The sequence below is a fragment of the Schistocerca serialis genome, chromosome 7 (assembly GCF_023864345.2).
Source record: "Schistocerca serialis cubense isolate TAMUIC-IGC-003099 chromosome 7, iqSchSeri2.2, whole genome shotgun sequence".
Lineage (NCBI taxonomy): Eukaryota > Metazoa > Arthropoda > Insecta > Orthoptera > Acrididae > Schistocerca > Schistocerca serialis.
Genome location: NC_064644.1, coordinates 466,557,214 through 466,584,024, shown reverse-complemented (window position 1 = coordinate 466,584,024; position 26,811 = coordinate 466,557,214). Strand labels below are relative to the sequence as shown.

At 41.0% G+C, this 26,811-nt stretch overlaps 1 protein-coding gene across 1 annotated transcript in view; it reads left to right on the top strand.

Moving 5' to 3' along the window:
• The first annotated feature begins 3,768 nt into the window (after positions 1-3,768).
• LOC126413149 (uncharacterized) overlaps positions 3,769-26,811 on the top strand; it is a 49,541-nt gene continuing 26,498 nt past the window's right edge. Inside the window, exon 1 of the mRNA XM_050083043.1 lies at positions 3,769-3,910. Within this exon, the coding sequence (XP_049939000.1) occupies positions 3,769-3,910 (142 nt within the window). The remainder of the gene's footprint in view (positions 3,911-26,811) is intronic.

The window sequence follows — 26,811 nt, the reverse complement described above, 5'->3', positions numbered from 1 at the left end:
TTCAATAAGTCGTTTGAGCTTCGGTGACTGCAGACTGAACTTTCTGCTCAACAGCGTCCGCTAATTGCGAATCACGCTCACCGAGCCACTGATTAAAAACATCGGAAAACTGTTCCATCTCATGTGTAAACTGTTGCTTAACCACGTTAGCTTGCCCTATTGTAACGTTATGTAATTCCTGTGACAGTTCTGTAACTATGGCCGGTAGCTGCTCTTGCTTTTGTGACGCTTTATCAAATTGTAACTGAAGATTGTTAACCGCTTCGGGTAGGTACTTGTGTGCTTCCCGAAAAATTTCAAACTCTCTTATTAAAGCTGTCTGCGTAAGAGAAAATTGTTCTATTTTAGTTTTAAGTTGCTCTTGCGTATTTGCAATCTGCATTTGTAAAGCTGTTTTCATTATATTAATCTCTGATTTAAATATCGGCTGTGATTCTGCTATTTGTTTTTGCAGAGCAGACTGTAGTTCGTAATGAGACGCAGCTTGACTTTCTCGAAATTCTCGAGACATTTCCTCTATTCGTTTCAGTAAAACTGTCATAGGGTCAACTACCTCCTGCACATTAGTTAGAGGCACACTAGTTTCACCCGATTGAGCCATCTTGGTCTAAGATCGTGTCTTAACCATATAATCACACAATAATTAATACTAAATGATCCGTTAAAAACGTGTGTAACATATACTGTTTACTTAGTAGCTAATGATGTGCTAACGGTTATGCAGATTACCGTTTCGTGACAAATATTCGTATTGAACTGACACACAATTTGTAACACAAACTACGAAGGAAGCATGCCCCTATCTACACTTAACTCTTTGCTACTACCCATAGACGAGTCAACAGAATATAATATGACAACGTACACTTACTCATTGTAGATAACTGCGATATAGACTGGCATATCTCCGCTATTTATCCCCTTTGTTGTAACTTTGTTCTCTCATTTCGTCATAAATGGTTACATGAAAAAGAAAATACAATTAACATCACACAATATTAATCGCAGTACACATACAAACTTTTGTTACTATGACAACCGTGTGTGCGCTCATGTATGGTGTCCTGTCACGGTCGCCAAATGTGGTAGATTCTTTTGTGTGTTTGTCTATTTTTTGTTTGTCTGTTGTCGATGCATTATGCTCGCATAAAAGGTTGTAACAACGTGATAAAATTGTCTCTGATAGTGCTGTTAAAAGAATTACTGTTTGTTTCGCGTATGAAGAACCTTGGGAGAGACGGCTGGATATTTTTTAGCAACTATTCATACATGAGATTGCAGGTTCGAGCGCTGTTGTCCACGTCTCTTCCCGTACACGTCGCATTCAATCTGAAACAATTCTGCTATTTCAATATTTCCAAAAATACTAATAACGGTCATGACGCTCACCTTTGTTCTCATGAAATAATAACGGTTTATATTGTCTCTTGTACAATTCTCCATATAACATCAAAAGAAGCGAACAGAAAACTGTAGTTACCCTTAGTTACGAGCAAACCACAGAGAAAGTAATATTCCGAGTCAACGATATAATTATCATAGAGACTCTCAGATAACGTCTTTGCCACTTAGCTTTCTCACAGTCGATTCAGTACATTACATATTTATTACACTACAGCCCCAAAGCGGCAATTAGGACACACTGAAAGTAAATTAAAATATTTTGGTTACAACAATCCATTCATACAGAAGTAGCAAATATTTTAGATCCTTCTGATGTTAAACATACTATGTCGAAGAAAATAATGAGCCCAATAGGTAGGTAGATAGATAGATAGCATCAGTAAGTGGTGGATAGTCATCGAGTGGTTTCTGTAGCAGAGAAATTGCGTGACAAGTCGTAAAATATGAGCAGGTTGTAGTTCTAAATGTGAACACTGCCACATGGTATCTTCTGTGTAAAGCATTAAATTATGAAGTACATTAAAATATTTTGGTTACAACAATCCATTCATACAGAAGTAGCAAATATTTTAGATCCTTCTGATGTTAAACATACTATGTCGAAGAAAATAATGAGCCCAATAGGTAGATAGATAGATAGCATCAGTAAGTGGTCGATAGTCATCGAGTGGTTTCTGTAGCAGAGAAATTGCGTGACATGTCGTAAAATATGAGCAGGTTGTAGTTCTAAATGTGAACACAGCCGCATGGTATCTTCTGTGTAAAGCATTAAATTATGAAGTAAGCATAGTGCGGTGATACAGTTCTCAATTGCTGTTGCATGCTTTATCAATTTGGTATTTATCCTAAATAACGAAGAACAACGGAAACATAAGGAGGAGGTCCAAGTTACTCTTTATCTACGACGTGGAATAAACACTACAGATAAACATATAAGCGAACCGATCATCAAGGCCACATACTCATTTGAGCAACACGTGGAGAGTGGTAGCCAATTTGAGAGTTAAGAGACTATCACTTAAATCAGCGAACACCGTGAAATGGGCAGTTCAACATATCTGCAAGAGTACAGTGGAAAACCTTCTTGGTCAAACAGTTCGCGTCATTTGGGTTGGTGTTAACATCTTTCGGGGATTGTGTGTACAATTTTCTCTAATTTGCGACAGACTTCCTTGTTGGATCTCTTTTGGTGGAAACCATTCTTGTATTTGGATCGGATTATTGGCCTCGTGATCCTGCGCTCCAGTTCCTCGAGGAGCTCTCTATTTGCGTTTAGAGTTTGAGTTTCGGCTGCATGTGTAACTACGGACCTCCAAACCCGCTTCATACTGATGTATTGTAGTTGTTTTGTGAAAGGTACTTTTTGTTGTTGATCGCGTGCAACGTTTAGCGCTCTAGTTCAAGTTAATGTATCTCACTCACATACTTAAATTTTTCTCCTGTGCTGATGTCTCTCTACTTCGTCCGCAGTTTTGGGGGTCACCTTTGAGGTTAGTCCTTTTTCTGCTTTTCTTTTTTTTTTCAAATTATATCTGTAGGTCAGTTGGTTCGGCGGTCTCGCTAATCCTAGAGGTTTCTACATCGTTTGACCGAATGGCAGTAACATCAGCAAAACCTAGACATCGTACCATGGTTCCTTTGTATTTAGCTGCCATTATCATCGGGCTGTAATCGATTTTCGCCAGTCTCGTTCGCCAGGAACTCACGATATTTTTCAATGAACCCAGCATCGGGTACAGCCCATTGTCTTGTCTGATTCCTGAGATGCTCTCAAGAGAATCTAAGAGGTTTCCTAGGAATTTTTGTGTTGGAGTTTGTATCTATCAAGGTGGTTCTAACTCACTCCAGCAGTTTAAAGCAAATCCCAAATTCATTAAGGATTTTGACGAGGACTTTGCGGTCTACTGAACTCCACAATGTTTAGACTGTAGAGTATAATGCTTGCCGTTGCTTTCGAACTTACGGATCTGTTCGGCTGTTGAACGATCTTTCCTAATGTTGAATTCCAGCAGATCGTGTACATATGCCTGAAATGGTCACTGACTTCGAGTGCCTCCGCTTGCTAGAATCTTGATGCCATTTCCGTCTGTTTTACTTCCACCTTGGGGATGGGACGCTGCTGAATTCCCCAGAAAGAATTAGTCCCGCCTGCTGTGTCACAAAGGCGCGCTTAAAGGGGAGCTGCGTGCGGTACAAAGGAGTTAGGTGAGCGTTGATAAGGCTGCCGGCTGGCGCTCTACACACATCCCAGGGGCCTCTTTGCCGCGAGGCGACGAGATAACGAGAGCCAGAGCCAGAGCCTCGGCCTCCACACTTGCCGCTGCAAAGAAACGGCCCCGCGACTGCCGGAGCTCAAGGAGACGGATGTCTGGGGGCGAAGGGGCGCGCGTCTGCGAGTGGAGTACGGGCCGGATAACGGCCGGAGTCGCGCTCGCGCTGCGAAATCTGCGCGCCCGGCTGCGTCTCACGTGGTTAGCTGAAGAAACGACGCGGCGAATTTGCGATGGTTGGTGCAAGTCTTGACTTTCATAACAACACAGGGTCTGCTAGCTGAGACAGAACACGTACTGTTCTTCGCTGTTTTTTATTAAGTTGTATCCATTTATCAGAGCTGTCATTGAGTTTCCTTCGGCACGTATTCGCAGGCGCTTGCAGTATGTCTACGGAGACCTGGCCGTCAACAAAAGCACAGTGAGTCGGTGGGCTTTGAATCAGTTCGATATTCCGCACGCCGGGCGACCGCATACAACTGTGCCTCCTGAATTGTTGGAACGTGCGAACGCTCTCATTCGAGGTGATCGACGGTTCACAATCAAACACCTCACTGCAGAACTTGGATGTGTCTGTTGGCAGTGGTGATACACTCGGCCACCACTTGTGGCGCTTAAAAGTGTGTGCCGCTAGGTTCCTCGCCGTGTAACAGAAGACAATAAAAGAGCAAAGAAGGACCATTTGTGGGGAACCGCTTGCACGTTACGTGGGTACTCGCGAAGTCTCTTTGCCGATTGTCGTCACAGGCGATGAAACAAGGGTTCATCACTTCGAACTGCAAACAAAACAGCAAACCGTGAAAGTGGCGCCATACCATCTCTCCCCCGAAGAAAAATTTCGAAGCTGCACCCTCAGCCAGTAAATGTGGTCGATGGGAAGGATACTGATGCTGCAAGACGTTCGCTCCGATGTCGACCAGTAGGGTGTTACAATGCAGGCATACAGGCCCTTCCAGCAAGGTGGCGTAAGGCTTCGCCTTGAACTGAGACAATGTTGAAAAGTAGGGTTTTGTAGCCAAAAGAGTAGTGAATAACACGGTGTGCTGTAATCCTGAATAATACCAAACTGCTTTCAAAAACTAATGTATTACTTATTGACGTTAATCTTCACATGTGACGCGTTTCGCCTTTTCTAGCCATCAACAGACCATCTGGGGAAGCTGCAAACTGGTATAGGTTGCATTTAAAGACAATAAAAAGTGGATAAATTAAAAATAACAAGAGGAAGACATACTGCGATAGGACTATGGATCACAGAGCAACAATTTTTTTCACGGGTTGGTTAGGTGTATAAATTTCAACTCATAAAATATTTGACAATAACTAAACTCACCGATAATAGTTCTTGATAATCGTAGCCGAGGCGTCGAACGCAGTTAAGAGTCCCAAAGGACTGGGAGGTAACAGCGAGATAGCCATTGTCAATACTTCATCACATTACTCAGAAGCAACACGAAAAAAATTAATGATAGAAGGAATAAGAAAGCTATCAAAGCGTGCAACGGGTACGTAGCTTAGGCAAATAGGTATATTCAGTGGGCAGAAAAAACGAGTGCAAAATATAGGCATATAATGGCTATGTTAGTACACCTCTCGCAAACGACTGAGCACTAATAAGAAAATAAGAATTTTTTTAGTAAAATCTGAAGCAACGAAGCCATAAGCAACGCTAAATCGTAAAACTAACTGCAACGATGATAATTTAGCCACGAAGTAAGCACCTGATGAACACAAATATGATCTGTTTTCAAAACTGTGAGCACAAGCTGCCGTGCCGGCAACTAGACTGCCAAGCAAGTGTTAAAGCCCCGCGGAGCCATAGTGAGACAACTCTCACAAGGTGGCGCGCTAAAAGTTAACTAACTGATGGCTAAAACTTAAATAAAATAATTATTGAGTAATGTAGGTGGCAACGATCATTTAAAGATACGCACCATAATGTCAAAAGTGTTTGATGTTTCGAAAAGATTTGTTCATTTATTAGACCCGGAAATTTGAAAAAGATATGCTTAGAAATTTCAAATACCTCCTATAAATCCGTTTCTTGCCTTTGTTGCCGCATGAAGAATTGTAAGGCTTTCTGAATATGGGGGCCGACAGACAGGTGATTTGAGGTGCTGGGCCAAGGGGGAAAATTTTTCACCTGAGGTTTTTTTGTCAGTAGATGCTCCCAAAACCCAACAGTGAAAGATTTTCCTGTTTGACCGATATACTCGGTGGAACTTTCTGTACACCCAGTTTTCTAGGCACCTGGCGTAGAGAACAAATTCCTTATAGGTTGCTCGTTACGAGGGAGTGTGTATTGTATTTACACTTACGTGAGTTTGCAGTTCCCCCAGATTGTTTGACGATGCCTGGAAGAAGCGAAATGCGTGACATGTGAAGATTATATATACCTGTCATGTTCAAACAAGACTGTTTTTCTGTTCTAAGGCTAATTCAGGTTCTTAGTTTATCACCGTAGATAAACGTAGAGATTTTCAACTAAAAAACTGATCAATGGAAATGCTTCAGATAAGGAATATAGGAAAGTCGATAAAAAGGGAAGAGTTTAGATTTGTAAACTTCGCTGTCGATACTGTCCAGGAGGGAGACCTCAGAAAAACATTGCGCCACTGGTTCCTGGGTAGCCATTGACCTATATAATACTTCTAGCCACCCATGGACGGGTACCTCAGCAATATTTCGAGCCTCTCGCCCTAAGATGAAACGTCCTACGACTGGCTTCGACTTGGGTTTTTCATCTGTTCTACAGGACATTGTGTGCGGTCCTCCGTTTCGCTATTAGTGTTAGTGGCGTCATTCCTCACTTGAAGTAGCCTTCCTGTTGCGCTCTAGACTCTATGTCTATTATTTACAGTAATATGTGCAGCTCTTGCTCTGTGATTCAGCTTGTCAAGTCCATTCTTGCCGATGTGTGTTTGTGTCAAAGTTATCACTAATGATGGTATGGCACAATATGTTAGTTGAAGAGACGGAAATTTTGACAACAAAATGATCATAACAGACGGAATTAATGACTATTTGCGGAATTATGGGGGAAGAAACCTGCACAGACCTAATGACAGTATCTTCTTGCTTGGAAGCATCATGTACCGACACAAATAACAATGTTACACAATGAAGCACTAGTCCTATATATACCAAGCTTTGTGGAGATGTTCATCAGATAACGAGTATTGTACTGTTCAGCTATGTTTCTATTCCGAACTTACATTCATCATCAAGATCAATATGAGGTGTAATCCCATAGGCACGAAAACGCTCGTGTGTTTGTTCTGCTATGTAAGGATAAAGCCTCTCAACGTGATCTTCAGGAATTTCTCGCCTTGCATCAAACAAACGCAAGTAGTATGGAAGTGGGGATTCCAGCACATAATTCAAGTGGATGCCGTTAGACGTCTCTGGAGTCGGCAAGAAAGTTGGATATGGTGGTGGAGGGAAATTTAAAAGTCCAAGATGTCGATGGAGGGAAAATTGAAAAAAAAAAGTTCAAAACCGCGGAAATATCTAAGGTGTGCATTGTAAACCTCCTCTAACATGTCAACCCAATATGCTGGCATGTTCAAAATGTTTATGTCAAACGTTCTATCTGTCGTGTGACATGTACACACACAGCATAAAAAAATACGTAAGCTTCATCTGAATAGATGAAAAAACTTCTCTCTCTCTCTCTGTCTTTCGCTCTGTGTCTCTCTCTATCACACACAATAGTACGCACGCACGCAAGCACGCACGCACGCACATACACACATACACTCACACACACACACACACACACACACACACACACACACACACATGCATACGCAAATCTCAGAAAGATATTACGCACACATCTTCCGACTTTAGTGCAACTATTAGGGCCGACTGGATAAAAGAGTGAGAAGTTCTTGACAACTTCAGCGTTGTAGATAACGGACATCTTTGCGAAGCCCTTGTCAAGTCAGCGATTGAGTATGTGGATTCATGGCCCAGACGCAAGCTACACTAGACGAAATGTGCCTCTTGCTACACCCTACTGCACCTCTGAATATGCCTAGAGAGAAGGCATAGTGTTGAAAAATTGTGTTCTATGATAACCCGTGATTTTTATCAGGGATTCATGATCAAGATGTAGAAATTACTTTACAGCTTAGATTCCGTGCTCATCAACCAACAGTCTGGGAACTTTCACACAGAAAGCTAGTTGTAAACCACATTAAACATTGTTATGTTTTACTGTCACACAGTGCAAACTATATGATCTAAGAACGTACGAATTTAATTCACATTCTTATTAATCTTGAACTATTTTGAGAACATCGCCTATTTCAAAGAATAGGCTGTTGCAGTTCGAGTAAGTATGTCACACGTGGCCATCAGGAAACAAAGTTTTGAGAGCTGTGTCTGCCTTCAACGAAATGACACTGAAATACATTTCGTGGGGAAACAGTATAAATTATGAATAACGTATCATTCATAAATCTATCGACAAGTCTGTTACACTGATTTGGAATCAGTGAAGTGTAATAAATAAATTCATATTATCGTAGGACGCTCGATAAATAATGGAATACATTATTTCTCGGCAATTTCGATTGAAAAATGCGGAATTTGTTGTGGGACATCGTGGGATACTCACGCATCAGCCCAAAAGTTTCATGAAGTTCGGATAGATGGCTGTGCTATACATGGCCTTCATAATAACAGAGGTGCGCTCCGTGCAAATTCTTGGCGTTAGTTTCTTTTGGCGGAAAACCAGAGTATCGTTGGTATTCATAGGCGTTTGCAGCATGTCTACTATGACCTGACAGTGAACAAAAGCTCGGTGAATCGTTGTTCGGGGAGTTTGTCATTATCGCATCAAGATCGCTCGAATTCCTTCGATCTCTAGCGTCCCTGTCTGCCGCCCACGGCTGTGACGGCTGCAGTGTTGGAAACTGAGGACACTGTCATTCGACGTGATCGTCGAATCACAATCAGACACTACGCTGCGTAACTAGACATCTCTGTGGTGGTAGTGTTGACACACTTGTGCACCAGTGTGTGTACTCAAAATTTGTCTACCGGCTGGGCTCCTCGTTCCCTAACAGAAGACCATAAAGAGCAAGTGCGCCGAGTTTCTTGCGCTTTATGAGGGAGATCATGACTTTTTTTTTTGTCGAATATCGTCGCAGGCAATGAATCATCACTTGGAACCGGCAACAAAACGGCAATCCATGGAGAGTCGCCACACTGGCTCTCATTCAAATGGATCAAGTGGCTCTGAGCACTATGGGACTCAACTGCTGTGGTCATCAGTCCACTAGAACTTAGAACTACTTAAACCTAACTAACCTAAGGACATCACACACACCCATGCCCGAGGCAGGATTCGAACCTGCGACCGTAGCAGTCGCACGGTTCCGGACTGCGCGCCTAGAACCGCGAGACCACCGCGGCCGGCCTGGCTCTCATTCGAATAAAAAGTCCAAACCCACACATTCAGCCGATAAAGTCATGTCGACGGGTTTCTGAGGATCTGAAGATGTTATTCAGTTTGATGTCCTTCCTCATAGTGCTACAATCGACTCTGAGATGTATTGTGCCAACGTCGGGAAACTGAAAATCGAATTAGGTGTGTTCGTCTCCACTAAGATGCAGACGAACTCCTTCTCTATGGCAATGCAAAGCGTCACAGAAATCTACACACCCGAGAGGAACTCACAAAACTTCATTTGGCTGTTCTTCTTCACTTACTCTACAGCCCGCATGTCGCACGCACCTTCCGCGTTCCGTTTGGCCAGATGAAGGTTGCACTCCGCGGAAAGCAGTATGTGATGAGGGTGACGCTACTGACGCAACGTTGGCTCCGACGTCGACCACGAGAGTGTTACCATGTGGGGTACAGGTCCTCTCAGTAAGGTGGTGTAGGGCAGTGGTATTGAACGGGGAATATGTTGAATAATATGGTTTTGTAGCAAAAAGAGTGGCAAATAATATTGTGCATTCGAATACTGAATAAAACCAACTTGCATGTAGAAAAAAACTGTGGTCCATTACTCATTGAACGCCCTCGTGCTGTATACTTCAAAAGCAAGAAACAGTTAAGAATCTTGTAGGCAATCAGGTAACCTGAAAACCATAATCGCTGCTTCAGGAAGAACGTCTTCATTACATATTGTTTCATTATCGAGTGAATCATTGCGTACCATTTTCAAAATTATCAAGAAATTTAACTACTCTACCAGTTCATTTGGTTTATCCCAGAGACCGCCGTCCGGTGTGGCCGAGCGGTTCTAGGCGCTTCAGTCTGGAACCGCGTGACCACTACGGTCGTAGGTTCGAATCCTGCCTCGAGCATGGATGAGTGTGATGTCCTTAGGTTAGTTCTAAGTTCTGGGAGACTGATGATCTCAAATGTTAAGTCCCATAGTGCTCAGAGACATATCTCAGAGACGAAAAACAACACATACTTTCGATTCGCTTCTCAGTTGCTCAAGTTAAGTGCACTTTACTTTTCATGCATGACGTTATCATCCGACGACAATGATCTCAACTTTAACGACACTGTACGCTTGTAGCCTCTGTTGGAATTTACTGGTGTGTTGGAGAGGTAGTGCAGTTTATGAGCAATTTTAGGTCCGATAATTTTTCCATGATTTTGTAGATCTCGTATTGCAAAACTAGTTTTATAGGATGTAATTTTAATCAAGTGATTATATAATCCTCCCAATCATAGGTACCTTACTTTCTGAGCTTTTAAATCATTTCGATCAAGAGTTACTTGTGAATTACTGATCATCAACAGTCCTGAAATCAGTACAGATCGGATGACATACATTATTATGAATTTTGTCTATTGATTTATTAAAAAATATTATTCTGCCAGTCTGCTTCCTGTTTCTGCTATAACTCTTTTTCATGTCTCCTTCATTCTCATCATTATCACCATATTCCTCATCCTATTTTCTTCTTCATCGCTCCCAACCCATCCTCCTCATCGTCTTCCTCCTCCTCTTCCTCCAATGTCTCAACTTTCTTCTGTACTAAATACATTATTTTCTCTGGCTTCATAGTCTTCATCTTGGACTGTCTCCTTCTCGTGTTAGAAGATCTGGCCTTCCACCTTCATAGCGATGATCCATAGAAAAGTATTCCTTCATATGATTTTGTTTATCAAATGATACCATCTCCTTTTTATTCTTCTCTTTCTGGAAACCCTATCCCAGATCTTCGCAGCATCTGTGGGTTATTAACGATTTGGTATGAATATTTTAAGGGGTGACCCGCTACGCCGTGGGACAGAATGTGTGTTTCCCAGCATTTAGTACAAATCAAGTGAAAGGATCCGCAAAGTCAAATCATGTAAGTGATGGGGGACTTGGGTATTAGCACAGCATTCACCCAGTCGGATGTGGGGAGCCACCTACAAACTACATCTAAGCTGGCCAGTCAATCACCTGATTAGTTTTAATCCGTTGACTGTATTAGATCAGGGCTCAGTATACGTTACTGTAACGGAAGGAGTGTTTTAACATGCATCGCTGCCTAGGTGGGTCATCAAATGATGCCGTCGAAAATTGTAGCAATCCATCAGACGATTTTACATCCGTCTTATTTGAAAATGTGAAGTATCCTACATGTTTCATGTATTCAAATACTTGTCCGAAAAACGAATACTTACATTAATGAAGCAAGACAAAATGTACTTTTTTAAATATGAGACCATTTTCATGAACGAGAAGCTTAATAATCACGTTCGTTTTTACACAGTTAGCTGCTACGGTACCTGACCGTTACTGCTGAGTAGTGGCTCTTCTGAACAGAAACCACACCCGCAAACGATTTGAGGCTTTAGCTGCGTTACTCGTACCTAGGGTAGAGGGGCTAGGCACGCTCTATTTAAAAAAAAGAATGGCTCGATGTAGTCATAAGGTCGTGCGGCGCAGCTCTGCCTTCATGCCCCGCAGCTAATTCGTTGCAAATAATAACCTGTATCTGTTATCCTGCTGTCAAATGGTCTATGCATTGGGTATAATTGCGAATTACTAAAATAAACAGACATATACGATAAAAGATAAATAAATAACTTAGTAACAAGGGCTCTATTCTTACGTCTGTAATTGATGTAGACGGCAGAGAATTATGCTGAATAATGTTTATTCAAGAAAGGACATCTGAAATAAACGGCAAATGGTCCTACTACGTTCAGTCAAAATACCCTTATCAAATGTAGCAAAATTAGGTTGATAGCATTACGAGAATGGTAGCAAAATCCCCAAACAGTCATCAAAGACTCGTGAAAACTAACTACATTTCGTGATTATAAGACACGAAAGATTCTCCAGCTCAAAATAGTTCAGAATTCAGAATTATGATTCACAAATTAACAGGCAGGATGCAAAGAATAGTAACTCACACTGTCTCTATTTTCAGTTACTTAGATCAAGCTGGAAAAGTTTGAGACCTACAGTGGAGAACATTCAGACCTCTCGAAATATAAATTTCCTTCAGAAGTTGGAGTATTGTAGCGACCGCTCACCGCCCAGAATCAATAGCCTATACGACTGAATCACGCACGTTACCACAGACAGGTCCGCATTGTTCCCGTACTCGGGACGAAGTCTCCACCTGACTCGAGCCATATTCCACACCGTCCAACTCTCATTGGCTGACGGCTGTCCACACCAACAATACATCGTTCTCAGGCTTCACACGATTTGACTCAACATGGCCACTTCACGGGCTACCCTAATGTGTTTCAAATAACATTTAAATAACTGAGTATCATAAACGTTCGGTTCCATTCAGAATATTCACAACATCTATAAATAAAAGTTTGTTTATAAATAAATAAGCCAGCATTCTTCAGCAAGTGCGTTCATGTCAAATGACAACAGGCTGTCGCTAAAATTACTTGAACAATTGTTTATGGCTGCTTGACAGAAGGGTCATCTGGCAATCTTTCAATTCGGTGTGCGATAACACATGCGAATGTCCAGTTTTAAATGAGGACAGTTTTTTAATTGCACTTGCAATCAACGTTTCAATAAAGCCACTGCCAAATAGTAAACTGTTTATTACATAACTACACAAGTATGAAAGTACGTAAGGCGATCTTGCAGTGTTCATTTGTTGTGTAGATGAGGAGAATACGATGTTCTGACAAACTTAACAAATAAAGTAATAAAACAGATACAGACACTTAGCTTTCTGGGATGATGGGTATAGTACAACGCTTCCATCTGAGATACCGTTCGCTGAAATCGCATGTTGCGATTATAAGTTGTTATTCATTATGAAAATATTTACTCGTTGTGAGATGTTAACTTCTCTAGTTTTAAAGATATGGACATACTGTTGTGTCACAGAATTTGCCTTATTCTTCTGAGATAGCATATGTAATCAGATTTACATTAATATTTGATGTGAGTTATTGTCGAATCCCAAAGAGCTGTAACATGTCCTTCTTGAATAGTGTGTGACACTTCGTCATTTCCTGGAGCATTTTCTGCACAAAGGCAATGCGAGCATCAGCCGTCCAAATTCCCTGCTCTGGTATTTACCCGTTTTCAGCGACGCGCTCATTGTCTCTGCACCTGAGTTCAAACGGTCAACTAACCAGGCTGCCCACGGCGCGCCATGTGCCCTGAGCGTGCTAGCGTGCTAGCGTTCAGACCTGCGACAAATGCTTCTCTCTGCAATACCAGGCCTACGTGGACGAATAACGGTCCCACATACGCGTAACGTTACACAGTACTGTAGGAAGTTCCAGATATAACGCATGTAATTGTTCCTCCTTGCTGTTTTGTGGTTGTAGTCCACTTTCGTCAGTAATAGGACTGATAGGAAGTTAATGTACGTGCTTCTTAAGTCGCATATTCAGACACACTAAGGTCTCCTCTGTTTTAGAGGAAATAATATGTAAGAGCACTTTCTGGATTGTAGTACATCACTTCTCATGTGGATTTCGAACAATTAATAAGAAGGAGAAGAAACAAGGTAATTATTTCTTGCTCGTGTTATTAGCAACATACCCATGTACTTGGCAAGTAATGCTGTGGGCTGGCAACAAAGTTGCTGAAATGACTAAACAGAAATGACGTTGGAGTCAGTCCATTACATACATTACGTAAAGAACATTATTTCACATACGGTATCTCACGCAGACATCAGACAGATCAGATTCTGGTTGAAGCAGCATGGCGTAGCGTGAAAGTAAAAGTCGCTAAGCTCAGTGGAAAATTAGCTCTTTTAGCAGTGACTGGTGCAATGAAAAGTAAGGTTAAAATGAACAATCGTATCAAAAGAAACAGCAGAAAATATAAAGAAGTAAACAGTTAACACAGTTAAGTGTATAAAGCTGGGCAGTAAACTCATAGCAGCAGTAAAGTAGCTCGTAGAATTGCTTCACAAGTTACTCTAAAACCAAAATCGCTCGACAGAGAGAGTGTAATACCCGTCCCAGACACAACTGGAGTATTACCTTCCGTTCCAATATTTGCTGCATTGATTACTTGGAGATGTGGGGGGAGGGCAATGAGGCGGCAGTGTAAGGGGGGGGGGGGGCATGTGGGGGCAATGTGAGAGTGTGTATGTGGGGCGGGGGGGGGGGGGAGGGGTTTACGTAGGCTGTTACTGATGCAAAAGCCACTAGCAAACAGCTGACTGAGATGCAAAGGCATAACCATACAATGGTAACGTTAGCATTTCATGAAGGCAATGAGCTGTCTTTATGAACATAGAGGCAAAACGCTGTTGGCCTGTATTTGACAAGAAAAATTTCTCCTTAAACAGTCATCCAATAAGGACTCTTACAAATACAGACTTAGAAAATAACAACAAAAGAATGGAAATGCCACATGTACGGGATGTGTTTAAGAGAGACACTTTTCCCAAAATACCTTAATATATGAGAGAACCATTGTTAAATTGTAGACAGAAAGTGAAGCTGGTTCAGATTGGTTATCTTACAAAAAGAAGGGTAGTGTAGTTTATTACTCAGAACCTTTGGTCGTTTTCCTCCTCCTCCGGAAATAGTGAGATATTTCAAAAATTATACAACAAAATATTCGAGGAAAAGGAAATATCGCTATGGAACGTCTTAAAATTGATGTCCGTCTGATGCTAGCATTTCTCCATCTAGGTTTAACTGAATGTGTTGCGCCAAAAATTAGTACCAAACATGGCAATTCAAGTTCAATATAGCCCTCGGAAGAGGAAGATACACAATTTTGGCTTTACAGACATACAGGAAATAGTTTCTGCTGACTGCAGCATATTCAATCCAATAAATGTAACAGACGTGGCGACGGATTCTTATCCATTCCAGCCTGCTTTTCGCAGTCGTATGCGTCTATGCCGCCATATTTGCATCTGTGTATCCAGTCTCCTTGTGAAGCAACATGTCTGGCGATGCATCGAGGTGGCGGCGGAACGTGGAGGAAGCCAGTACGACGAGGGCAAGCGAACAGCTGTGTGCTGCGGACCGGCACGACCAGAGGCCCGAAGTACGAGCGGCAGCCATATTTCTCGGGTGCTTCTTTTGGTCACGCCCTTAGCGTTTCTCGCATACTGCATTTTTTAGGGAGACGGCGTCCTGTTGCACAAATTCCATTTGTCTTAACGTCCGTTGGTTTGTGATTCAAGTGACTCGGTGCTGTGTGCAACTGGATATTTAATGCTGCCCTGACAATATTCAACTTTCCTTCGCCTTTTGCATCTTTCATGCATAGTGGTCGTATTACGAGAGCTTCTGACCTTGCCAGGTTTTGGTGTCTTCCTGAAGGGCTGAATTTAGTGTGATTACTGACTGAGCCACCTTTCTTATTTATGGGCAATTTTATTAATTGCGTGCTTTTGCCATTCAGTTCCTCTCTAAGGGTGTTTTACTGCGTTATTTGTTGCATGTGTAGTTTGGTCATCAGTTACAGTGGCCAAAAACAGTTACTTAACTGAAGATACTGTCTTTCTCTTGCACTGATGATTACCTTGTGGGTTCCCTGTTTTATTCAAATGCCGGTGCAACTCATTTTTTTTAATAAGACTGTTGCTAACTGAAGTTTAGTCCTTTAGTATTCTTTGAACAATTTTATGGTAGAACTGGGTCAGAGGCGTCTTTTGGATGATGTAATCTTCCCCGTCCTTCCTTCTTCCATATACTGTCCTCATTAAACAATGCCCAGTGCAAGTAATTGATAAGCAAAGTCTTTTGTGAAAGTTTGAGAGCAGCGAAGATTACAATAAACTTTCAAGTGTACTTAACTAGTCATGTTGAGATGGCTTCAGTTCTTCTTCTCTAGGGGTCTCCATCAGATCCTCGCGGTTGGTTTGAACTAAATGAACTGGAAAATTGTTGTTGTAGAATTTTTTACGTAAATGCATATTCTCAAATTTTAGTGTATCATACAATATTTTGATTTTTGACAGTAACAAAGCCAAAATTACGTTTTTCGCTCCTATTATACAAAACTACGCCCGATAACATCAGAGGCAAGCAAAAACAAGATTCCAAAGGATTTATAATTTTTCTTAATAAATGAATTCCTACTAGTTTTCAATACATTATTAATTACGATTCTTATTTCATACATGAGTCCAGAAATAAACATAGCAAACAGTACAGGATTATGTAATTAATAATAGAAATTTTAAGTGTGCAAATAATTCATAATTTCAAATATTTCTAAAAAACACAATTTTAACTCTACATTCAGAACTAATACCTATCGATTACAACATCGAAACCAAAATATTTTGCAGAGTATTTCCTTTTTATAAATTTTAGCTTGGAATATAACATACTGATTGTAAAATGATATGCAAAGTTTCAGAAAGTGAACTGAGGTAGTATTAATCTGTCCAAAATTCGAAAAATAATACTGGTATCGACAACTGCTGATAGGAAGTGTTATGCTAGCGAAGGATGTCCCGCTGCAATGGGTACGTGAAATTCTGATTGAACTTAAATGTTTAATTAGCCATATGAACATATGAGTCTAAAGTCACTTAAATTTACTGGTTATATTTCATGCTGCTGGTTATTTCAGCAGTCGCCTTTTTTCATTTTTTTTTATTCATGGGGAATGGGAGGGGGAAGGTGGATTTCAACCTTGCATCTCTATTACTTATGCAGCTTTTGTTATAAATTTCCTTGCTTACAGTTTTGCGTAAGCAGCCAATGGGGGTGAGAATCTGTTAAATTACAGTTCTGTAGACGCAAGCACGTTCCTTCTTGCCTTATTGTAATATAAACCAACAAACGGCTTGGTAGCCTGACAGTTATAGGCTGTATTTATCACTGAGCCTTTGATTATAGTGCGACTAGCCAGTTGATAAAAGCTTGAGGCCACCATTAATTATCATGTTCCCTTGAGCAGAGATCTTTCTTACATGAGTTACAGATAACTTACTACTCTTTGGTATGGTCTCGTAAGGGCTTAATTTACAATTGTTAAATAACTTACTTGGCCCTCAGTTCTTTAGTGCATTTTGATAACAGCACTAAACTGCCTAAGCTGGCAGCAGACTTCTCTATGCCTCACGGGCGTAGGGACCTGTTGACATTACACGCCGCCTTGTTGTTTGTTAACTTGTGTCGTGGCACGGGGATTGAACTGAGCACAGTAATTCAGGCCGCCTGTTGGAACGAGAAACTTAAGTTGTTTTGTGTGTCTTACTCCCTTTATTTTCGTTCTAAATTGTACCCTTTCCCTCACAACATCTTGCTTATTAGAGTTATAGATTTAAGTAGCTGTACTGCACCAGCTTTATCTGAAAAATTAGATATTCATAGTTTATTTGAAGGTCTTTGTTTTAACTGGCTTTAGCCTGAGCTGCCATTGTACTGCTATGACATTGTACCTTCTTGAGTCACTTTAGTTTTATTCATTTAAATATTTTTTTATAAAAAGCGGGGAATATTCGGCTTTAACGGTATATTACCTAATTTTCTTGATATAAGGAACTTTTTATCCTACTTATAAATAGCTTGTATGCTTTTACGAAATTTTTGCTTGTACTGTAATTGTAGTACTTTCTGCGATTAGCAACACAGCCCGGTCGAGTGCAGACTAAATGTGAGAATAGTTCCCGAGACCTCATTTTTATGTATTTTTTAATGTGAAATGCTACTGTAGTTTATTGCGTATATCTCTCTGTTATACACATTTGACGTAATTACCCTTTGGTTGTTGTTTGTTAAGAGGGAGTCTGATCACTACTGTGGTTAATATTATTTGTTGTTATTTGAATAAATGTAATCAAACGACAAATGAAATTACTACTATGAGTAGCCATCACAGGCTTCCTTATTTTTCCATCCTGTATAAAGAGGTTGTCCACCTCAGTTCGTCAAAATATCCCTAAGACAATTATTCGTTTGATTTTCGCGTGAGGAATACGATTCAAGTGTGTGAAATGTACTGCAGTGTTGTATTAGAGATAAAGAGGAATAAGACTGTCATTGTTGAGAGCATTAAATTGCAAACAAAAGCACTTCCCAAAAAATTCGTACCCTGTATTGCAAATCTAATGGTGTAAATTACCTATAATTTCAAAACAAACATCGCAATTTTTAAGTTTTGCAGTATTTATTACTTATAACTAACTATAATAAATAATACGTCAAATGAAAGACCAATCAAAGATTAGGCTTTGTATAACGGTGCGCATGCGCATGCTGTTTTTCCTGTGTCTTCCGTTAGAAAACTGTAATAGCAAGTATGGCGGTTATTGAGCAGAAACCTTTTTATGTTTTACGGTTTGCGAGGACTTAATCTGTTGTTACAGGGCTACGTTCTAAGTTCTGTTGTAATCCTCTAAGTCATAAGAAAATCCTCCAAGTGATAACAACGTCCATAGATGATATCATCAGTTTGAATACATTGGGGGTCTTCGCAATGGAATAAGTATGTGGCGACGAAGAGTGACTGAAGAACGTGTGAAAATGTGACAGCGCCTTTCACGCATATCACCAAGATATGCTAACGTGAATTAGCAATTCCAGTGACGTCTGTGTGCAGACTTTTAATGAGACGCTTACAACCACATCCTTATCGTCTGAAGTTGCTACAAGCTCTCAAGCCTATAGACTACTATTCCCAAACGAAATGCTGGTGAGTGAACTATACGGTGTCGTCTTCAGCGACGAATCAATTTTACCTAAGGAAATATAAACACATGTAACGTGTGCATTTGGGTTTTCAGCAGATGCCCACGAGGTGGTACAATTGCAACGAGGCTCTCGTAAATTGAGTGTTTATTGTGCCATATCTCGGCGGAACGTTCATGGGCTTTCTTTTTGGTGACGGAACTGTATCTGGTGTTTCTTATCTATGGCTCTTTCCTCAGTTTAAAGCGTATGAATCGCAGAACTTGAATGACAGGAAGATGGCTCGCCGCCTCACTGATATAACTCAGTAGGCGATTGGTTAAGGCCGTTATACTGGATCGCTGGACTGGCTGCTAGGGTGCCGATAACAGAGTTTGTTTCGCATGGCCTCCACGTTCGCCCGATGTGACGGTACGTAATTATTATTACCTTTTTGGGCTCACAAAGGACCATACTATGTGCCTCCGCTACCGGTCGATCGACCTGACCTAAGAAACGGGATTTAAGTAGTTGTTGCAACAATTAATCCAGACACACTCATCAAGGTTTGGGGAGAACTCACCTGCTGGCTGAATGCGTGCCATGTGACGAATGGTGCTCACAGTGAGCATCCGTCGGAAAAACTGAGTTGCTTTTCCATTTTATGTATTATTTATATCCAAATTGAATGTGATAAATGCTACAGACCCTTGAAACCACGACATTTATTTTTAAAGGCTCGGTACATCGTGTACAAGGAGTTAGTGGGTTAAAGCATACAATATGTGGTTCTCCTTCTTAAACTCTGAAGAGGAATGCAGTGATTCACGTACGTTTGTAACGCACTTCTCGCAGTTTTTCGATCTCAGAGACATTTGTTAGCTATCTACAAATTTTGATTAGACGCTTGTCTCACCTCAGTTGTGTACTCACTGCAGGAATCAGCCATCCTACTCAAGGTAAGGGAAGCTTCTCCAATACTTAGTAATTATAGCTTGATTTTTCTTGAGACTGCTCGTTGTTATGATTTCTTTATTCCAGAAAAATAAACATCCCTCTCATTGATTACCAACAATTCCCGCTACAGACTATCTATTTATTCCGAAGGAACTTGCTTTGCATGTTTTGGATGGTGCTAGTAGTAATTTAGTTGCTTCTGCTGACTACAATGCACAACACCCTACTGTGATTTGGATGTAGCTTCGGAAAAATGGTTAATGGAAAATCTAAATCACTACAGTGCTGGCTCAGATGGTGTGTCACTAAAGACGGCAATGGGTGGTTTACACTACGTTATATCCCCAGAGTCGCGTGTCTTCTCTTTAGAGAAAGTAAAGTGGGTTCAGTACTCGTTGGCTGAATATGACTTGAAAATAATCACATTTTGCCTGGCTTAGTGCAGTAAAACTCGACGTGGCATAGACTCAACAAGTAGCTGGAAATTCCCTGCACAAATATTGAGTCACGCTGCCTCCAAAACTGCTACAGTGTTGCTGGTGCAGGATTTTGTGTGCGAATTGAGCTCTCAGTTATGTACCATAAAAGTTATAGGGGATTCATATCGCGAGGCATGAGTACCACTTCATTAAGTCTAATTATCCAAAATGTTCGTCCTATCAACAAACTAATAACGATCAGCTGTGGCCCGGAGACAGTCGTTACACTTCTGTCTGGTTTGATGCGGCCTGCAGCCCGCCACGAATTCCTCTCCTGTGACAACCTCTTCATTTCAAAGTAGCACTTGCAATCTACGTCTACAATTACTTTCTGGATGTATTCCATTCTCTTTCTTCCCCTACAGTTTTTACCATCTACAGTTCCCGCTAATACCATGGAAGTTATTCCGCGATGTCTTAACTAATGTCCTACCAGCCTGTCCTTCTCTTCAGTGTTTGCTATATGTTGCTTTCTTGCCACTTTTTAGGAGCACATCCTCACTCCTTGCCTTGACAGTTCACCTGTCTTTCAGGATTTTTCTGTGGCACCACAAATCAAATGCTTCGATTATCTTCTGTTCCGGTTTTCCCACAGTCTTTGTTTCACTACCACACAATGCCGTGCTCTAAATGCACATTCTCAGAAACTTCATTCTCAAATTAATCCCTTTGTTTGATATCAGTAGATTTCTCTTGGCCAGCAATGCGTTTTTGCCATTGCTAGTCTGCTTTTTAGGTCATCCTTGCTCCTTTCGTTATGAGTTATTTTGCTCTATAGAGAGCAGAATTCCTTAACTTCATCTACTTCCTCATCACCAATTCTGATGAAAATTTTCTCATTGTTCTCATTTCACATATTTCTCATTGCTTTCGTGTTTCTTCGATTTTCTCTCAATCCGTATTCTATACACATTAGAATTCATTCCATTCAGTAGAACATGTAATTCATCTTCTCTTTCACTGAACATCGGCGAATGTTATCATAGATATCCCTTCACCTTGAATTTTAATTACACTATTGAACGTTCTTCGATGTATAGATCGAGTAGTAGAGGTGAAAGACTACATCCGTGTCTTACGCCCTAATTTGATCCGAGCACTTCGTTCTTGGTCTTCCACTCTTGTCGTTGACTTCTGCCTCTTTTACATATTGTATACTACCCGCACTCCCTAAAACTTACCCCTATTTTCCCCAGAAAGTAAAACATCTTGCGCCATTTGATACTGTCGATAGCTTTTCCAGGTCGTCTTATCCTACGAACGTGTCTGATTTTTCTTTAGTTTTGCTTCCACTATCATCCACAGTTGTCTCAGCTGCCTTTACCTTTCCTAATTCCAAGCTTATCGCCATCTAATCTCTTTCATTGTTCTGTATATTATTCTCATCAGCAACTCGTGTGCATTAGCTGTTAAGGTAATTGTACAAGAATTCTCGCAGTTGTAGGCTTTCACAGTCTCAATAATTGTGTTGATGAAGATTTTCTGATAGTCAGATGGTATATCGCCTGTCCTATACGTTCTACACAGCAACGTGCAGTCGTTTTATTGCCACTTCTTCCAATGATTTCAGAGATTCTGATGAAATTTTATCTATCCCTTCCGCCTTATTTGATCTGAAGTTCTCCAAATCTGATTCTAATATTGGATCCCCTACCTCTTCCTTACTGACTCTTGTTGCTCGCCGGCCGCTGGTGGCCGAGCCGTTCTAGGCGCTTCAGTCTTGAACCGCGCGACCGCTAGGGTCGCAGGTTCGAATCCTGCCTCGGGCATGGATTTGTGTGATGTCCTTAGATTAGTTAGGTTTAAGTAGTTCTAAGTTCTAGGGAACTGATTACCTGAGATGTTAAGTCCACTAATGGATGCAGATAATATTAAGGAACTTTACTTGGACCATAGCAACCAGATCATTCCATGTAAACACGGTCACCACTGTTATGGAGCCTCCACCAGCTTGCACAGTGCCTTGCTGACAACTGTGATCCGTAGCGCAGTGGGGTTCTGCGCTGCACTGAAACCATACCATAACATCTTACCAACTGAAATCGGGGCTCATCTCAGCAGGGCAGGGTTTTCCGGCTGCCTGGGGTTCAACCGATGTGGCCAAGCGATGTTGTGCTGTTGGCAAAGGGAGTGACGCCTGTCGTCTTCTGCTTTACCAGATTAATGGGAAACTGTATGTCAAATTTGATTAAATTTGACGTTTTCTGTTTTCTATTCCATAACTTTCCTAAACATTTTGGTATATAATACATTAAAATCAGACATTTGTGAGTCCTTAAAATAATATTTTGAATGTTGACGTGTGACTGCCAAATTTCAGCCGGACGGTGTGCCCGAGCGGTTCTAGGTGCTTCAGTCTGGAACCGCGCAACTGCTACGGTCGCAGTTTCGAATCCTGCGTCGGGCATGGATATGTGTGCTGTACTTAGGTTAGTTAGGTTTAAGTAGTTCTAAGTTCTAGGGGACTGATGACCTCACATGTTAAGTCCCATAGTGCTCAGAGCCATTTGAACCATTTTTGAACTGCCAAATTTCGCGGCTACGCATATACTGCCACAATTGAGCAATCATATCTTGGAAACAACACAGTCTAGAACGCTGTGAATTGTTTTGTTTTTGGCCTACTGCTACGTCTCAGAAGTTGGCATTACGAATAAACAAATCAGTCCTTTGTTTCTCATAAAAGTTTTCTTTGAAAGTTGTGCGATTATCGGCTATTTTTGTAGTAAACTAACTTCTACTGTTTTTTATATGTAAATAAAATGACAAAGGGTAAAATTAACTTCAAGAAACGTAAATTTGCGGGCGACAGATATGTGATACCTGCATTTTATTCTGAATTACTTGATAACACGTGTGCTAGCAGTGACGGAACCCACAATAATGTATCTGAAGAGACCTCGCCCCCTAGTGCATCGACGAGGTAAGTAACTTTAGAAACGGGTGACAGTGGTCAAAGTAATGATATTATGGACAACGTCATTATTGATCTGCAAATCCTTGCACAAGTTCTTTCCGAAACTCCCTCTTGCTGTCTTTGTGGTGGTGAAGTTAAACTTATGAGGATATTTGAGCTTGAATAGGTGTCGAGTCTAAATTAATTATTAAATGTCAGAGGCGCAAAAACGAAAAATAATTTCATACTTTATCAAAGTTTTCAGGTAATGAATTGTATGAAACTAATGTGAGACTGTTCTATGGCCTTAGATGCATTGATAAAGGTGCAAGGGCCACTAATGTTCTCTGTACTGTGTTGAATTTGGCAAGACCACCTTCTAGGTATATGAAATACGTAACAGAATTGGGAACTCTGTAAACGCTGTGGTTGAAGATTCAGTGGTTGCTGCTACATCAGAAGCTGTTGAACAAAATATGGGTGACACAGACATCAGCTTTGCCGTGGATGGATCCTGGCAGAAGCTTGGGTTTGGTTCTAAAATTTGGTCTACGTCTGCAATAAGTATTGTCAGAGGAAAAGTTTTGGATTTTGAAGCTCTCAGTAAGTACTGCCAAGGCCGTACAGTGAACCACAAGAACAGATTACTTCATAAGCAGCAGTGTATAAAACATTATGATGGCAAAAGTGAAGGAATAGAGGTAAAAGGAGCAGTTAACATTTTCCAGCGTTCGCAGAGAGAGAGGTGTCAGACATGTGAATAACTTAGGTGTTGGAGACAGAAAGGCTTTCATTGCAGTACAAAACAGTAAGCCATATGACGTTCCTATAAGAAAACTTGAGTGTGTAGGCCATGTCAAGGAAAGGATGGGAACACGTCTGTGTAACCTAAAAACCAAGCTGGGTAACACAAAACTGTCTGATGGCACGACAATAAATTGTGCTGGAAGACTAACGGAGGAAGCAATTGATGAATTACAGGAATATTCTGGAAGACCATTAGAGATAATTGTAACAGTTTAGAGAAGATGAAAAGAGCTATGTGGAGCACTTTCTCTCATCTAATATCAACCGATGAAAAGCTATGTCATGCTTTGTGTCCACCTCCACCAAACACTTGGTGTAAATTTAGGCAAGCTGAATTGTCTGGCACCCTGCATGAATTTACACATAAACATTCTCTTCCTTTCTCAGTAATGGAGGCAATCAAACCTATTTACAGAGATTTGCAAATCCTGAGCTTCTGAAGAATTGGTTACATGGAAGACCCTGAATTTGAATGGGTCCTTCAATAATGTTGTGTGGTGCCGTGTGCCTAAAAATGCATTTGTTGGCCATATGACTCTAAAGTTAGCAGTTTCTGATGCTGTAATAACTTTTAATGGTGGGAACTATGAAAGACGTAAGGTTGTGGAGAAGTTGGGGGTAAGATTTGGACAGAAAACAGCTAAAGGACTGCGGGAGCTGGATGAGCTTCGTGTACCTGAAGCAGAGTTAGCTGCTCAACAAAAGACAAAAGAAGCATTAACGAAAAGGAGGAGTCAAGCACTGGGCTGTCGTGACACTGAAGAAAACACAGACTATGGTCCAGGGCAATTGTAGTGCATGAAAGACGCAGAAATGTAAGTGTGTAATAAAAAAAGGTTTAAACGTCAATATCTCTGAATTTTTGCAATAAATGACCCGTTTTCTAAAAAATTAATGATGGTAGAGACGTAAAATTTTCACAGCATGCAAAGTGTGATATTCAACACATATGAACTGTCATAATTAAAATATCATGAGTTGTTTTGTTTTTAGGTTAATTTATTTACAAAATTATGTAAGAAATTGAGTGACTGAAAAATAAAAAATAATATGCCCCACAATACAATTTTAGTAAAAATTCTAGTGCAGTGTATCCATAAAGGTGCCTTCAATAATTATGGAAAATTATAAGTTGATGTCTTAAAAAGTTTTCAAGATAATGGGTCACAAGTTTCGATAATTTAATGTGCGCGGCATAGGACATACAACGTCCCCTTAATACCAACCTTCGCCGCACTGCCCTAACGGATGCGTTCATCGTAAGTCCCACATAGATTTCAGCCGTTATTTCCCGCGGTATTACATTTCTGTTAGCACTGACAACTCTATACAAACGCATTTACATCTGCATATGCACAGGAGAGTTTTCAACTGGAACGGCATTGGGTCTCGAAAACAGATGTAAGGTAGAATTTCCTCAAAATATTTAGGAAACTATCCTTGTAATTCTTTGAAGGCCCAATGAATTCAAAGGTCGCATTTTCTTTAACTACAGTACTTTGAAAGTATCTCTTCTATAACGCATTTCTCTTCATAAAGGTATCCCCACCAAATCAAAAAGCAGTAAGTTGTTTGACACTTTTCAGTGCCTTAATATGGACAGTGAGCAGTCAAATGCATTTAACATGCGTCGTCAACGATCCATTTACAATGTTCCAATTTCCGCTCCTGCACTCCTTTTTCCCTTATAAATGAACAACAGCGAGTTTTAAATGGAAAAATCGTTCCCAGCATGCCCCTTGACATTGCAGCAGTATATAGAGTCCCCGCACTCTTGTTTGGGATCCATGGAAAATTGTTGCAATTGACAGTGGAATAATGCGTGCAAGTCAAGAAATTTGACTGTTCGTGCCACCAATTTCTTCACGATCTGCATGCCTGCCAATTTAGCACAATATACTTGCTGATGTACAGAACCATGTATCCTGCCTGTCGATCGTAGTAATGTTATTGCCAACCGAATCCTTAAATTGTTTCCACATGTCATTGTAATATCATTTCATGACATATTTGCAACTGCATAATAGATACTGAGAATTCGCATCTCTCTCGGATATCAGTACCACTCATTTTTAAAAGGCTTGTGACCACAGATCTCTAGACTGCCTGTTTTTTAGGAAACGTCCTCCATATTACGAAGAAAACGCGAAGGGTAAACAGCACTGAGGCAAAGATTCTACCGATCTGAGGAGAGACGTGCCGACCAAATCAGCGCCACACTGCAATACCAAATGAAGTGTCACTCTGTACCGAGTGTTTCCGGAAGAGAACGCGCAAAGCCCACACAGGTAACGCCTTGGACCGCCCGCGGCCCGCACAGCACACACAGTAGTTTGGCACGCTGTGGCCGTTCTGCTGTGTATGGTGTAGAACTGGAACTATTCCGTCATGTCACCCTCCACCGTTACCTGGCTACGGCAGACCTGAAGAAAGATGTGAACTGTCCTCCTCGCCCAGTTCAGGACATTATCTGGGCCAGCGGCGGTGTTACGGTGTATTAGCGTGATGCCTCCAAGAGGTGGCTACTTTCGTGTGTGGTGCCCTTATCATACGCAATTTTGTACATAAAGTGTAAAGTTCCGCATACCTGGAATATGTTGCAGTGAGGACGATAAAATCAGGAAAATCAACATACGGTCAGTTTTATGTTTGAGGACTATGACAAAGAAAGCTGTGCAGTACAAAATAAATGGATGGACCATGTTCTGCGTTTGTTGTAGACCAGGATTCGAAAAGACTCCGTATCCGCTCTAAGATGAAATACGAAGGATTATCTGAATCGGGCGGAAATCGGTAGATATGTACAAGCTTGCAAATGAGTACCATTTCAAAAAAACTGGGTGATTCTTTCAACAGACCTTCAAAAGTTGAAAACGTAAATAATGCTTTGGTCCATCTGTAGCCCTTACGAAAACCGTTACTGGGCTTGTCGTTGATGCACAG